Source organism: Pagrus pagrus (genome assembly GCF_965226575.1).
Source record: "Pagrus pagrus genome assembly, chromosome: 6".
NCBI classification, from domain to species: Eukaryota; Metazoa; Chordata; class Actinopteri; order Spariformes; family Sparidae; genus Pagrus; species Pagrus pagrus.
Window position 1 is genome coordinate 1,388,002 of NC_140190.1, and position 13,427 is coordinate 1,401,428.

Here is a 13,427-nt window from a genome sequence, read left to right on the forward strand (position 1 = left end):
GTTCGACACATGTGTCTGTACACGGTCAGTACTCTTAACATTCAGATCAGGACGGCTTGATGTATATTTATGTGCCAGTTTTATGTTCTGTCGAGGCAAATGTTTTATCTGAGCTCTCAGTCGTGGATGTGTGCAGATGTTTTCAGATGTTTTCTGTTTTTCTTTTTACTTTGTGTGCTAGTTCTGCTCAAGTAAATTACATATCACCAAGAAAGATAAAGTTCCCTCTCTGCCGTGTGTCAGGAAGGTGTGATCCAGACGACCTGATGGTGGAGGAGGACGAGAAGCGATTCCCAGCTCCTCCTCCTCATCCCCCTCGCCTCCCTGACCCTCTCAGACCGGAGGAGGAGGAGGACCCGGTCACCGACATCGAGGCGGAGCTGCTGTGGGAGAACCAGCCTCATCCTCCCAGAGGAGACGTCCCAAACCGCCGACCCTTCCTGGATTACGGGGATGGGGACCCACAGGACCAGGCGGCCCACGGCTACAGCCAAGTCCACTACAGGCAGCTGCCAGGGACCAGCACTGGGAGCTCTGGGAGCTCTGGGAGCTCTGGGAGCTCTGGACACAGGGTCAGACATGGAGGACTAAAGGTGAGTGATTCATTTACTGATTAAAGGAGAATTCCAGATAATTTATCCTTGTTTTAGTGATTTAATTGTGATGTTTCCTAAGATAGAGCTCAGTGTTTACACTGATAGAAATGATGGAGATTTATATGCATATAATGTGTATTAAACATTTTTATTTTAATGTTCAAAGTCATATCAAACCATATTTCAGATAAAACCCCCAAAACAACCAAAAAACAGCCTCAGAGCTGAGCGTCTCGGTCTTCAGCTCTTCGTCTCCTTTACATGTTGTGTTACAGACCAGCAGTGATCAAGACCTCATTCATAAATGTAACTAAGCCTGCGTGTTGATTTGTTTTAATGTACTTACATGTGTTATTTTTTTCAGTGTGAATCTAAAACACAAAACTGATATTTTAGTCTTTGACTTCCTGCTGATGTTCAGGTGCGTCTGTCAGGAGAGAGGAGGGCTGAGGAGAAGGTCTGGACGGTGAGACAATTTGCTCATTTACTGTGATGATGTCAGACTTTTCTTTGTACTTAAAGGAACAGTTCACCCAAAACTGTAAGTTCAGTCATTATCCTCCTGCATCAGTTCCACAGTCTGACTCCTCTCCGGCTGGAGGAGCTGAAGCCGGGCGACGCCGGGTGGAGTCGCTCGCCTCACAGTCGCCTCCTGCAGGAGCTCCCAGTCGACGATCCTCCTCAGATGGATCATCCAGAACCCCGACACCACCCAGAGCTACGCCAGCGCAAGGTGCACACACACACACACACACACACACACACACACACACACACACACACACACACTGATCCTTTCTCAAACTTTTTGTCTTTATAGTGTTTCATACAAACTCTCAGCTGCATGGAGGAGCTCATCAACACATCAAACTATTAAAAAAGTGTAAAAAGTACCAGACTGACTTCTTTATAATAAAAGTCGGCCTCGTTTGATTTGCTCACAGAGGTCGGAGGTGGTGCTGGATGTTTCTCTTGTGAAAACTCTCTCTGTGTCTCCCCAGACGGGGAAGTCGGTGAGCAGCTCGTGTCCTGACGGATGGACTCACTACAGGAGACGCTGTTACATCGTCAGCTCGTCTGTGGCGAGCTGGGCCAGCGCCGAGAGGACCTGCTCTCTGCTGTAAACACAAGAAAACACACTTTTGTTTTATTGTAACTTCATCCCGCAATTTAAACGATAATCCCACATTCACTGCAACTTATTTTCATCATTTAGCACATAATATCTGAGATCTGAGAACAACAATGGAAAATTATCTTAATGATTATAACTCGGAAAGAAAAAAAGAAAAAGTCTTCCAGTGTGGGATTTAGTGGCATCTAGTGGTGATGTTGCAGGTTGCAACCAACTGAACACCCCTCGTTTCACCCTACCCTACAGTAGCCACTCAAAATGTAAAGAAGAAGAAAGTGTGAAAGGCCCTCTGGAGCCAGTGTTTGGTAACGAAAGTGACAAAAACACAACGATTCTTAAAAATATTATGAATATAATGTTTCATTTCTGCCAGTAGATCCTCCTAAATCTTGCAGACTGCACCTTTAATGAACAGATTTAGATGTATTACAGAGTAACAACTTGAACAAGAACAAAAGTTTCAGCCTAATTTTAAAGAATTTAAATGACACAAGCTCGCTTGAACTATGTTTTCCTGCCCAACAGGGCTGGGTGATGTGGCCTTAACATAATATTGCAGTAGGCTATATTCTTATATTTTTGACCAAATACTTTGATATTGAGACAGTACTGTGGGGATGACTGTTGGTACTTCACACACAATCAGATTTCTGATTAAAAATCATCAGTAATGTGGATATAATGACTCAGTGTGTAACAGCAGGTGTTAGAACAAGTAGAACAATGACGTCACTTCACTGTAGTGAGCCTCGAACACCAGGAGAGGACGACACTGATGACACGTCACCATATAAACATCTGACATCATGTATAGACTCATTCATCAGGATAACCTGCCCTACTGCCCATTATAATACTGTATGTGTGTGTGTGTGTGTGTGTGTGTGTGTGTGTGTGTGTCAGGTTTAACAGCAGTCTGACGAGCGTGCGGTCCAGACGAGACATGACCTGGCTGTGGAAGTTTGCAGGGAGGAAACCATTTTGGATCGGTGAGTGTCTGAACACCTGAGTGACACTGAACTACAAAAAACTGCCGAAAACATAATCCTGAGCCTCAAACCAGAACCACTCGTACCATCAGGTTTGTTTTTATGCAACACGTTCGAATGATTCAAGAGAATTTGGCCTCTGTCAGAACACCTGACAGGTGTAACGTCACCTGCTGTAGACTGGAATATCATCCCGTCTAATGTCACATGACCGCCTCTCATATTCATTAATTTCATTGTCATTTTTAAATCAAAAAGGTCAAACATCATCTGGTTCCAGCTTCTTACATGTGAGGATTTGCTGCTTTTCTTTGTCACTTATGACAGTAAATGAAGAGTCTTTGGGTTTTGGACGGTTTGAATCTATTTTCTTTGGGCTCTGGGAAATTGTGACGATTTATAGACCAAACAATTTACTGATTAATCATGAAAATCACTGTCAGATTAATCGCAATGAAAATCACCGTTAGTTGCAGCGTTAATCGAACCTCTATCTGATCACTGATCAGTTATTGTTGTCCTCCAGTTTCCAGGCCGTTGACTCTCCTTCGTGTTCCTCAGGTCTGTCTGGAGGTCCGGGTCGCTGGATGTGGGCCGACGGTCGCTCAGTGTCTTTCTCCAGACTGAGGGGGGCGCCGCAGGGCCGCAGCGACTCCGACGTGGGCTCTGACTGCGTGCTGGTTGAAAACCCTCGAAGCTGGATCTCCACAAGCTGCTCCCCCGAAACTCAACACACATTCATCTGTTCGTCGCCGGCTCACACTCACTGAGAGACACTCAGAGTATTTACAGCTACAGGTCATCACGACCGCCGTGAACGTGTTCAGATCATATTTAATGATACGCAACGATGCTGCTCTGTACATTAGTTTTCATATTTTTGTCATAATAAAGATTGCTGCACAAACTGACACACGTGTCTTTAAATTCAGACTTAGATCAGAAGTTTCACTCATTTTTATTTCACAAGACGTCAGAGTGAAGCTTTTCCTTCACTCGTTTTCTGGTTACAAAATGTGTCTTATTATTTAACGAACAGTTATCTCTCTGTAGGAATCATTTTTGTAATGTTGTCAGACACTTGAAATAACAACCTCAGCCGTCAGTGACAAAACAAGCACTTTTAGTGGACGTGACTTTGACATTCATAGTTGCCCCAAAGGATTATGTTGCAGCCGTGATGCAGCAGCTGAGGTCTGACTCCAACACTGTCGGTCAGTATGAATGATTTACACACCAAAACATAAATATATGACACAGGGCCCAGGTTTAAAGATACTGGAAATAATCAGCAGGTTAATCCAGAATAACAATTATCTTGAGTTGCAGTCCTGTACAAAATAGTTTAAAATTACTACTAGTTCAGTGACATCATTTATAATAACAGAGGGGAACCATTTGGGCCTTGAAGGTATTCAGTGAAGGCTTGAGAAAAATGGTTCCTCCAATATTTTTCTAATATATATTTATATTTTATTTTCCAAATGTTTATTTGTTTGTTTGTTTTCATTCGCTGAAATAATATCATTAATGTATTTTATTGTTATAAACTTGGACTCACCTGTCTTCAGGGCAACAGGTGGTTAATATAACGGACCTTGAAATGGACCAATCACAATCCTTCCTCTGACGGTATCTAGGTGAATCTGACTCCCCCTGGCAGGACAACGAAGGCTTTAAATAGATGTGGGCATGGATTTAAAATGGACAGTTGTCCTAGCCAATCATATGTTGTCTAGCTGTGGGTGGGTTAGCTCCCGGGCATTCGCGATTATTCATTGGATGAGCAGCCTGCGACCCGCGAAAAGTTCAAAGTTGACGGTGAGCGAGCCGGAAGGAAAAAAAAACAACAGTACGAAAACAAACGATTTGAATGAAGGAAATGTTTGGAGTTAACTGTGTAAAGAAGAGAGAACTGTGGCTGGATGAATTAAAATTCCGTTTTCAAAGAAAATCTGAATTTATCCAGAAAAGTCGACCGTCAACCGCCTTGGCAGGATTGGTGCAAGCTAGCAAAAGCAAACAGAGACATTTCAGCTAACGGCTAACAGCAAGGCCGTTAGGCTAACAGACCTTATAGCTAAAGGCGCTAACGAGCTGTAGCTTTCCTCTGTTTGGATTTTGATGCACTAACAAGAAGAAAAACGAAGACTACACATTAAACAGCAACAGACTGGCTCTTTAACTTTACTCTTGGCTTCAGTCTCAGTTGTGAAGAACACCTCAGAGCTGAAGATAAAGGACAAACTGATCCAGCATCCCGGAAGGGATCGCAAGATGGACGTAGTGTCTGCATGATCTTCATTTGGTGAGTAGCATTACTATTTTTAATAATCGTTTGGTTTCTCTGTTATTTAATAATTGATCAGTAACCTGAAGCTGAATTGTGTGGTTAGCACGGTATCTTAAGTTTTAAATATGGTTCTTGCTCTGGAAGGGATGAATCAGTGCAGCCATTTTGTTTTAATTGAGCACAGAGAGAGGGACAAAATGCATATAGTTATAGATACTTCAGTCATAAAATCTCGCTAAAAGATGTTAATGTTCGTGCAGCTGACTGTTCTGCTGTGCTCTTTGTAATGATTATGCTGTAACAGAGGCCTTGCTTAATTTTTTTGGAAAGCCTTATTATTGATGCATATATAATATATCTATATGTCTCTAAGTTGAGGTAGCTTTTGACAGAAAGGTATAAGAAATGTTTTTTTTAAATGATATTGTTGCGCAATTAGAAACAATCATGGAATGGGAGATTAAAAAAAAAAATAATGTCACAATTATCCCTATCTAAATAATTGTGATACATGACATACCGATAATCATCAATATTTGCTTAAATCGGAAGTATAACATACTGGAATCACGTCTAATGTCTCCTGCAAGACTGCTCTGATTCCTGGAGTAAGAAAAAAAATATCAGGTACAAAAAATGATAATGATTGATTATGATATGATGTTGTTCACAAGATTTTGTCCATTTATCTCAGAGCTTAAAGGATAAGTACCGTTTTTTACAACCTGGACCTTATTTCTCGAAAAAAATATGATCGTTTACTCAGCCAGATAACTTTGGGATCATTCGGAGTCGTACGGACGAAAATCGATCCAGTTTGGCGCTGCAATATCCATATAATGGGAGTAAACGGGGCACCGAAGCGCAGCGTCTATATAACGTATTATCTGCCGCGAAAATTGTTTATTTCGCCAATATTTTGTTATGATATGGTAGCGCTATCCCTCCAAGCTGTTGTCAACATCCGGGGTCATTGACCTGACCTAACCCCTGACCTAGATGATGTCATCTCCGAGCGCCGCGCGCAACCGCGAGAGCTGGCTTGTTTACCTGTAGCTGCTACTGCTAGTTTTTTGCAACATGGATGAATATTTTTCCGATTCTGAGGGGGTGGACGATGACTTTGTTTTTGATGGACGTCCTTACCGCTTTGAGCCAGAGTACACGGATGAGGAGCTCGTTGAAAGGAGGATGCGGAGGCAGAGAGAGGAACAGCTGGCCAAAGAACAACAAACGACTGCACGTCCACGAGTAGATGGTAACTGGTGGTGTTCTTGTGGACAATGTTCATCTATGACAACAGAGGGGGAATGTCTCTGTTGCTCAGAGTGGGATTTGAGGCCAGGAGATACGCGTCTGGATGTCTCAGTAAATGTCTGTATCACAACACTGGAGGATTTCCGTGCAATGATAAACCAGGCTGTGGTAGAGACTTTTTTTCGTGTCCCGAAAGTCAACTGGAAGACCCAGTCAAAGCCTGCAGGACCAAATGGGCAACTTTCGATTGAGTAAGTAGCTCACAGACATGCATAGATTGTGTATTTGCCTTCAATTAGTTTGCTTTACGTATAGACAGCCGGACTTCATAAGGGCAAACTTTTCTCCCTCCTCTGACTTTACTTTCTTCTAATCAACTTCACCCTCTGTCCTATAGGCAATGCAGACTCGTAGCATATCGCATTGTGCTGGAGTGGGCGCTTGGAGGGGAACGTCTTGGACCTGGCAACAGAAGAATTATTCCTAGCTGCATTGTTATTGCCATCAGGACCAAGTACCCATCACCAACAGGCAGCTATGTTGGATTTACTGAGGCAGAGGAGATTTTCACTATCATATGATTATTGATACATGACCAAACATACATGTTACTGTATGCTACAGAGAACTATATGGTGAACTGTAACATTTCATTACTCATGCTCATAAATAATGATAAAACACAAAAGTTCTTTATTTGTCTTTGTGTCACTATGCTGTACATGCAGCATACAAATACTTACAGCACAGTCAACAAATCAAACGTCAGTGTAATAACAAAACAAAAACAGTCCAAGGCACAAAGAGAAATTACCATGACATCACTATCAAGCCGTCAGTAAATTCAATGAGGCTAATAGGGTGTAGCTCTGAAAAAACGTCCAAAACGACTGGTCCGTCTTGCCACTAGAACATCTGTATCTGGTCTTTGAAATGGAGCAATGTTTTGAAGCAGTTTTCTTTGATGAGGTCTCCTGTCTTTGCGAGGCACCGTGTAAGGAACATTTGGATCGTCCCTCATCTGCAGGACGCGCTCCATGAGGTCTCTCCGGAATGTCTGTGCCGTCTGCACATAGATCGGCTTTGTCACCCAGTCATGGGTCTGTTTGGAGAAGGGAAAGCTCCAGCACAGTTGTCCTGTGAAAAACATAAAAGCAGTTTGTTTATTATAGTTCACCATGGCCAAGACCTTCACTGTTTTCATGTGAATGCGGTTTTCAATATCAGGAAATATACTGCAGCACAAAACAGGGTCTTGCAAAGATATATAAAGATTGTCAATTGTCAAAGACAGTAGAACACAAAGCAGACCTTTAGAAATGTGCAGCCCCTCATAACTTCAATGTAATTTCATTATAATAATAATAATAATAATAATAATAATAATATAATTTTGCAGGGTGTGTCTCTGGCATCCGTGCGGCTTTCTGCATCAACCTTCAGTAGTTTCTTTGTTTATTGTTGCTTGTCGATAACAAAAACCTACAATTGGGAAAATCTATCAATATATATTTTCATGCAATCTCAAGTTACCTTCTTTAGTGGTAGCCTGTGATCTGCCAACATTCTCATTGTGGTCCATGATTGCCAGCTGTGTGCGTGCCCGCATGGAGTCATAGTGGAAGTGCAATCTCTTTGGAGCGTACTTCAGCACCACAGAGTGATACGCCTCCAGAGATCCTGTGTTGGTGAATGACAGACAACCACAGACAATATATAATTTGACTAGTATATCTTTTACTCCCTTGTGAACTGTAAAGTTATTAGCTTTGTCTGTGCCACAGCGCAAGCTTTTGACAAGACAGGTAATGGATAAAAACTATGAAAAACATTACAAGCCTACAGCGGCAGATTGCAGTTTCACCATACATTTAGAAGAAACTATAACTACTAAATATTATAAATCTGTAAAAGGGACATACCAGTATGTTTGAAAAGTGACATTTGCCTCATATCCCGGAGGAGATTTTTGTCTGTCACAATGGCTTTGAGGGCGTTGAAAGCAGGTGAACCAGGTTCAATCCACTTCTTCCTCTCTTGCTGCTCATCTGTCAACCGAGGATGAAGGCAGGTGTACTCAACACCGTCTTCTTCCCATCGATGCACGCCACAAATGTGATGCAGCACTGAAGTCCATCGAAGAATGCAAAGCTGAAATGATGAAAAAGCAAAAAATTTCTCTTCAAGCATAAGTATGACATACAGGACTGTAAAGCTAAGTGTACAGTATTTATGTTGCAGATTATGGCCGAGATTTATCATATTTTAGGTCATTATGTTTCAATAAGTGGAAACAATCAAAATCCTATTCTGGTCCTGAATATAATCTACGATTGTAAAACAATAAGATCATGTCTTACTTCCTGATCTCCCTTTGAGGATTCACAGGACCAATACAGATGGTTGGTAATGGCTTTCAGCCAAGGCAGGAGGCCTTTGCTGTCCTTCCTGTTTGATGCAGCAACAATTTTCTTCTTGACACCTGAGAAAACACACACAAATAAAACAACAACCCAATCAGTAAATAATACAATATGAACACATGCTAGGAATTGGAATGTAAATAACTTCTCCTTTCTATCACTCAATATACACTTCTATGACGTGTGTTAGAAAATAAAATGTGTGGGCTTATAATAGTAACTTACCCTTGACAACATGCCAGGGGTCAAACTCATGCCGGATTTGTGGATAGTCCTCTCTCAACAGTTTCCGGATGGAGGGCGATCGGTCAGTGGTCATCACGGCCACATCCACCCCACAATCCAGCAACTCCTTCAGGCCCCTCTGGAATCCCATCACCTCCATCGCGACAGAGCTTGTTGCTTCTGACACCTAGAGCATAACGGATATTCAAAAGTTGTACATCCACAGCTGTTTTTCTCCTTGTGAAAGCAGCCTTCTATCACAGTGCATTTTAGTTTTGGATAGATAAATTACCTGGACCAATTCAAAATGTACAATCTCCTTGGTGGCGTCATTTTGGAAGGAGTAGGTGGAGTACTTCGCACTGTAACCTGAGAAAAAAAACATAGATGGTACAGTTTCCCGTTGGAGGGGGGTTAGGGTTATGATGGTGTATGAGATGATTATGTAATATTGCTAACAATCTAATATTTACCTGGACTATCACACCTTGCATCACCACAGAGTTCATGCCGCTTTCCGGATTGTGAATCTTCCCTGAGCCGAGATATTATTTTGTCATGTTGATCTTGGTAGGCAGACTGTATGGCCGGTAGAAGGTAGGTCCTCTGAATGTTATAGAACTGCGTTTTCTGAGGAATGTGAATGTTTATAAGAGTGGCCCAGTCTGCCAAGTCTGTGTATGTGGATCCCGTGAAAAAGGTTGACGCACAGATTTGAAGATTATTTTCTGGCATGCCTCTTCGGTTAGGACATGATTGCCAGGAACCAGAATGTTTCCCACAGTTCCACTGGATCTTGATTTGGCTGCCTTTGGTGGTGATTGTAGTCTCGGTTATGGCAGTGGTACACTTGGGACAGGTTTGGAAAAGTTGAAGGAGGTGTGACTCATTCACCAGCCACTTATTTTCAGCCCATCTTGTTGTGTTGTCTCCAGAAGAGCTTACAGACCCAGACGTAGTCCCTGTGCCTGAAGCTGAGCTGGAAGTTGGTGGTACGAAGCTGGTGTCTGTAGGATCTAGTACCAATTCCCCAAAACTCATGCTGACATCACGCACTTCTGGGTCCATTTCACCTTCCTCTTCACTCTGAAGACACAAGATAGTTGTGTAATTATCTTCACAAAGTCACATATGGTCAAATAAGAAATTTTCACTATCATAGCAATATTTGGCAATTTTTTTTATGCAGACATGTTTATCCTTTTACAAAGAAGACAAGCCTCTCAACTCACTTGCAGTGATGGCAATGATGTAGAGGCAGACGGGTGTGCAGTAATGAAAGTGGAGGTTGATGTGGATGGGATTGGGTCCTAGTGCACACAAAAATAATGCACATTGTGTCAGTGTAATTATGGAGGGGCAAAATAGATACTCTGCTAATTTCCATAAAAGATGTTTTTGCTGCTGTGCTTACCACTGACTGTGACCATGTAGGAGCCAAAGCAATGTATTTCCCAGACAGGGATCGTTTTGTGCGTGGTCCTGTGTGAGGTGGACTTGTCAGCATTAGAGTCAATGCAGGGGATAAAGATGTCCTAGACGATCCAGATGGCTCCTTAACTGCTCTGTGTTGGCTTTTGATTGGTGTAGATTGAGGGTTTTTTCCAAAGTCTGGTTCTGGAAAATCGTCCTCACCACTGGCAATTTCCTAAAAAATGAAATAAGTATGTTACACAGCATCATAAAAAAACAGCTTTTAGTAGAATACACTGTTGATAAGGTTTCTATTTGTAGCCTACATGTAGGTACGGGTACGTGTTTATGTTCCCATTTGCAATTGCTATTTTTTTATCTATAGGTTGTTTTTTTATTCTTTGTGTTGTTATTGTCACTATGTGTAATGCTGCTGTTGCACTGAAATTTCCCAGCTTGGGTTGTATAACGTCTATCTATCTATTTAGCTATATTACACCGATGTCCACAGGTTATAGCATAATAAAATCATTACACAAACATGCATTAGAAATGTATTACCTCCGTTGTGTCTGTTGTGCCTTCTGCGACCATCGGGACAGCATTCTTCTTGAGGTTCAGACGCTGAATTTTCTGGCCTTTTCTCAAGGGAATTGGAGGGAAAAAATCTTCCGGCGTGAAGTGAGCACTGCAAACGCGATGATCCCCAACTCTCAATGCTTGCACTTTTGTATTCGGGTCCATTTTCAGCGCAACTAGCCAGAGCTTGAGTATGTCCGGGTTGCGGAGAGGAAGCCTGTGAAAGCTGAAGTTCGTCCACCTTGTCATTTTGTTCGGACAATTTGGAAAAACGCAGTTACGAACCATAGCTGTGCTAAGTAGTAGCTAAACGAGCCGAACGCTGCAGAGTGGCTGTGCTGTGTAAACAAGCTGGCTGCGCGCGGCGCTCGGAGATGACATCATCTAGGTCAGGGGTTAGGTCAGGTCAATGACCCCGGATGTTGACAACAGCTTGGAGGGATAGCGCTACCATATCATAACAAAATATTGGCGAAATAAACAATTTTCGCGGCAGATAATACGTTATATAGACGCTGCGCTTCGGTGCCCCGTTTACTCCCATTATATGGATATTGCAGCGCCAAACTGGATCGATTTTCGTCCGTACGACTCCGAATGATCCCAAAGTTATCTGGCTGAGTAAACGATCATATTTTTTTCGAGAAATAAGGTCCAGGTTGTAAAAAACGGTACTTATCCTTTAAAGAATAAACAATGTTTACCGTGGTGAGTCAAATCAGTGGGCCTTTCTCAAACCCAAGAATGCAAAGAAAGGCCTTGTGGTCCTTGGGAGAATGTTCTTGCCAGCCGTTTTTAGAAGAATGATCATGCAACAAGATCATGAGCACTCAGAGGACTGTTGACAGTTTTAGATGATGTGTTTTTGCTGGTATTATGTAATATCCCTACAAGAGGCCGCCAGCAGTGCTTAAAATCAAACAAGTCTATTAATCACACGTCTATGAATAATAATAATAATAATAATAATAATAATAATACAAATAATAAACGGTCTCCTTTCATACTGCTTGTCTATTTTCAACATTACATTGGGGTTACATTACATAATGTTACATACATCTGGGTGATAGTGATAAACAGAGGTGGAATGTAACTTTAGTACATTTACTAAGTACTTTGTTTGTGTTCAAATTTAATGTACCAGAGCATTTCCATTTTATACAACTTTATACTTCTCCGTTACAATTTTGAGGCAAATATTTTACTTTTTACCCAACTTCATGTGTCTGACAGCTTTAATTACTAGTTACTTTTCAGATTGAAGAATTTCCTCCCCTTCCTGCCCAATGAAAACCCATGTCCAGATGCTTCTGTTGTTGAATATTTGTGATGAACTGAAGATCTTATAGACCATGATGCATTGATGTAGATTAAACCAGCCAACAGTATATAAAGGAGTTAATGAGCTCAAACTTGAAAATCTATTGCAGTAATATGACACTTCAACAATACTTTGAGTACTTTAAATTAAATTTGCTGATAATACTTAGATATTTTTACTGAAGTGAGGTTTTGAATGCATGAATTTTTTTTGTAGTGGAGTATCCTAAATGTGTGGTATATGTTCTTTCAGTGAAGTAAAGGACCTCTTTTTCCCTACAACTGATGATAAATCTAGTAAATATTAAATATATGTAATGACAGAATAACAGATGTGGGCCTGGCTCTCCTCTGCTGTTGTTGCTGGAGTCATCGGCTGTGTTGGCTGCAGTGGTCTGTGTGACTGTGAACAGCAGTGTTGTTTCATCAGAGAGCTGTAGCGTATTAGTTTTACCTTTTTGTTCATTTCACATGAAAATCATCCCCATGTACCCACTCAATGCCAGCAACAAATTGGAAATGCAGTGGTGAGTTTGACATTCATACACCAAAACAAAATATTTTTATGTATAGATTATGTATAAAATTTATATAAAGTGATTCACTGGATTAAATTAGTTTTTTTTATCAAATCAACTTTCTTTAATAAATATAATTTATGGTGCTGTTAGATTAATGTTAGACCGCCACGTTAGTGCAGGTATGGGCCTCGCTTGTGTGTGCTCTGCAGTTATTGGAAATATTGGGTCATGTGGAAACTGTTCAACCTTGATGTTATACACTAATGCATTCTCCATCAGCTGGACACTGGATCCATTCTCGTCATTAGGAATAAGGCACAGGGCATCATTTATCAAAACTCAGTAAAGAAATAAACAACTGTGTTGAATGCTGTTTTTTATTTGTCTTGAAAATATTAGAAAGTACAAAATCAAATTACAATCAATAATCACTTTTATAATAATTATCAATGCTTAATAAATGAATGATTGTTAACAGGAAGACTACATCAAGTTCACACATTAATCTTATGGCTGCACTGTAAATGATTTCTGTTTGCACATGTTAAAACAAGTTGAGACGGGGGCAACAACTAAAGTTGTTGAATACATAAACACAGGTAAACAGGTTCATAGTAACAGGTGATAGTATCATGATTGGGTTTGAAAGGGGCATCCTCAAGAAGTTCAGCAT

The 13,427-nt window shown here is 41.2% G+C and overlaps 1 protein-coding gene and 1 long non-coding RNA gene across 4 annotated transcripts in view; both read left to right on the plus strand.

Annotated features, from left to right (window-relative positions):
- The window catches only part of frem1b (Fras1 related extracellular matrix 1b), a 36,360-nt gene extending 32,729 nt beyond the window's left edge, over positions 1-3,631 (plus strand). For all 3 annotated transcript variants that reach the window (XM_084355184.1, XM_084355186.1, XM_084355185.1), the window contains 6 exons: positions 244-593; positions 1,018-1,062; positions 1,168-1,329; positions 1,598-1,716; positions 2,635-2,720; positions 3,282-3,631. In XM_084355184.1, coding sequence (XP_084211310.1) covers positions 244-593; positions 1,018-1,062; positions 1,168-1,329; positions 1,598-1,716; positions 2,635-2,720; positions 3,282-3,490 — 971 coding nt within the window. In that variant the 3' untranslated portion in view covers positions 3,491-3,631. The remainder of the gene's footprint in view (positions 1-243; positions 594-1,017; positions 1,063-1,167; positions 1,330-1,597; positions 1,717-2,634; positions 2,721-3,281) is intronic.
- Positions 3,632-4,400: 769 nt separating this feature from the next.
- The window catches only part of LOC311258884, a 49,172-nt gene continuing 40,145 nt past the window's right edge, over positions 4,401-13,427 (plus strand). The window contains exon 1 of the long non-coding RNA XR_014622787.1: positions 4,401-5,028. This is a non-coding gene — a long non-coding RNA (uncharacterized lncRNA). The remainder of the gene's footprint in view (positions 5,029-13,427) is intronic.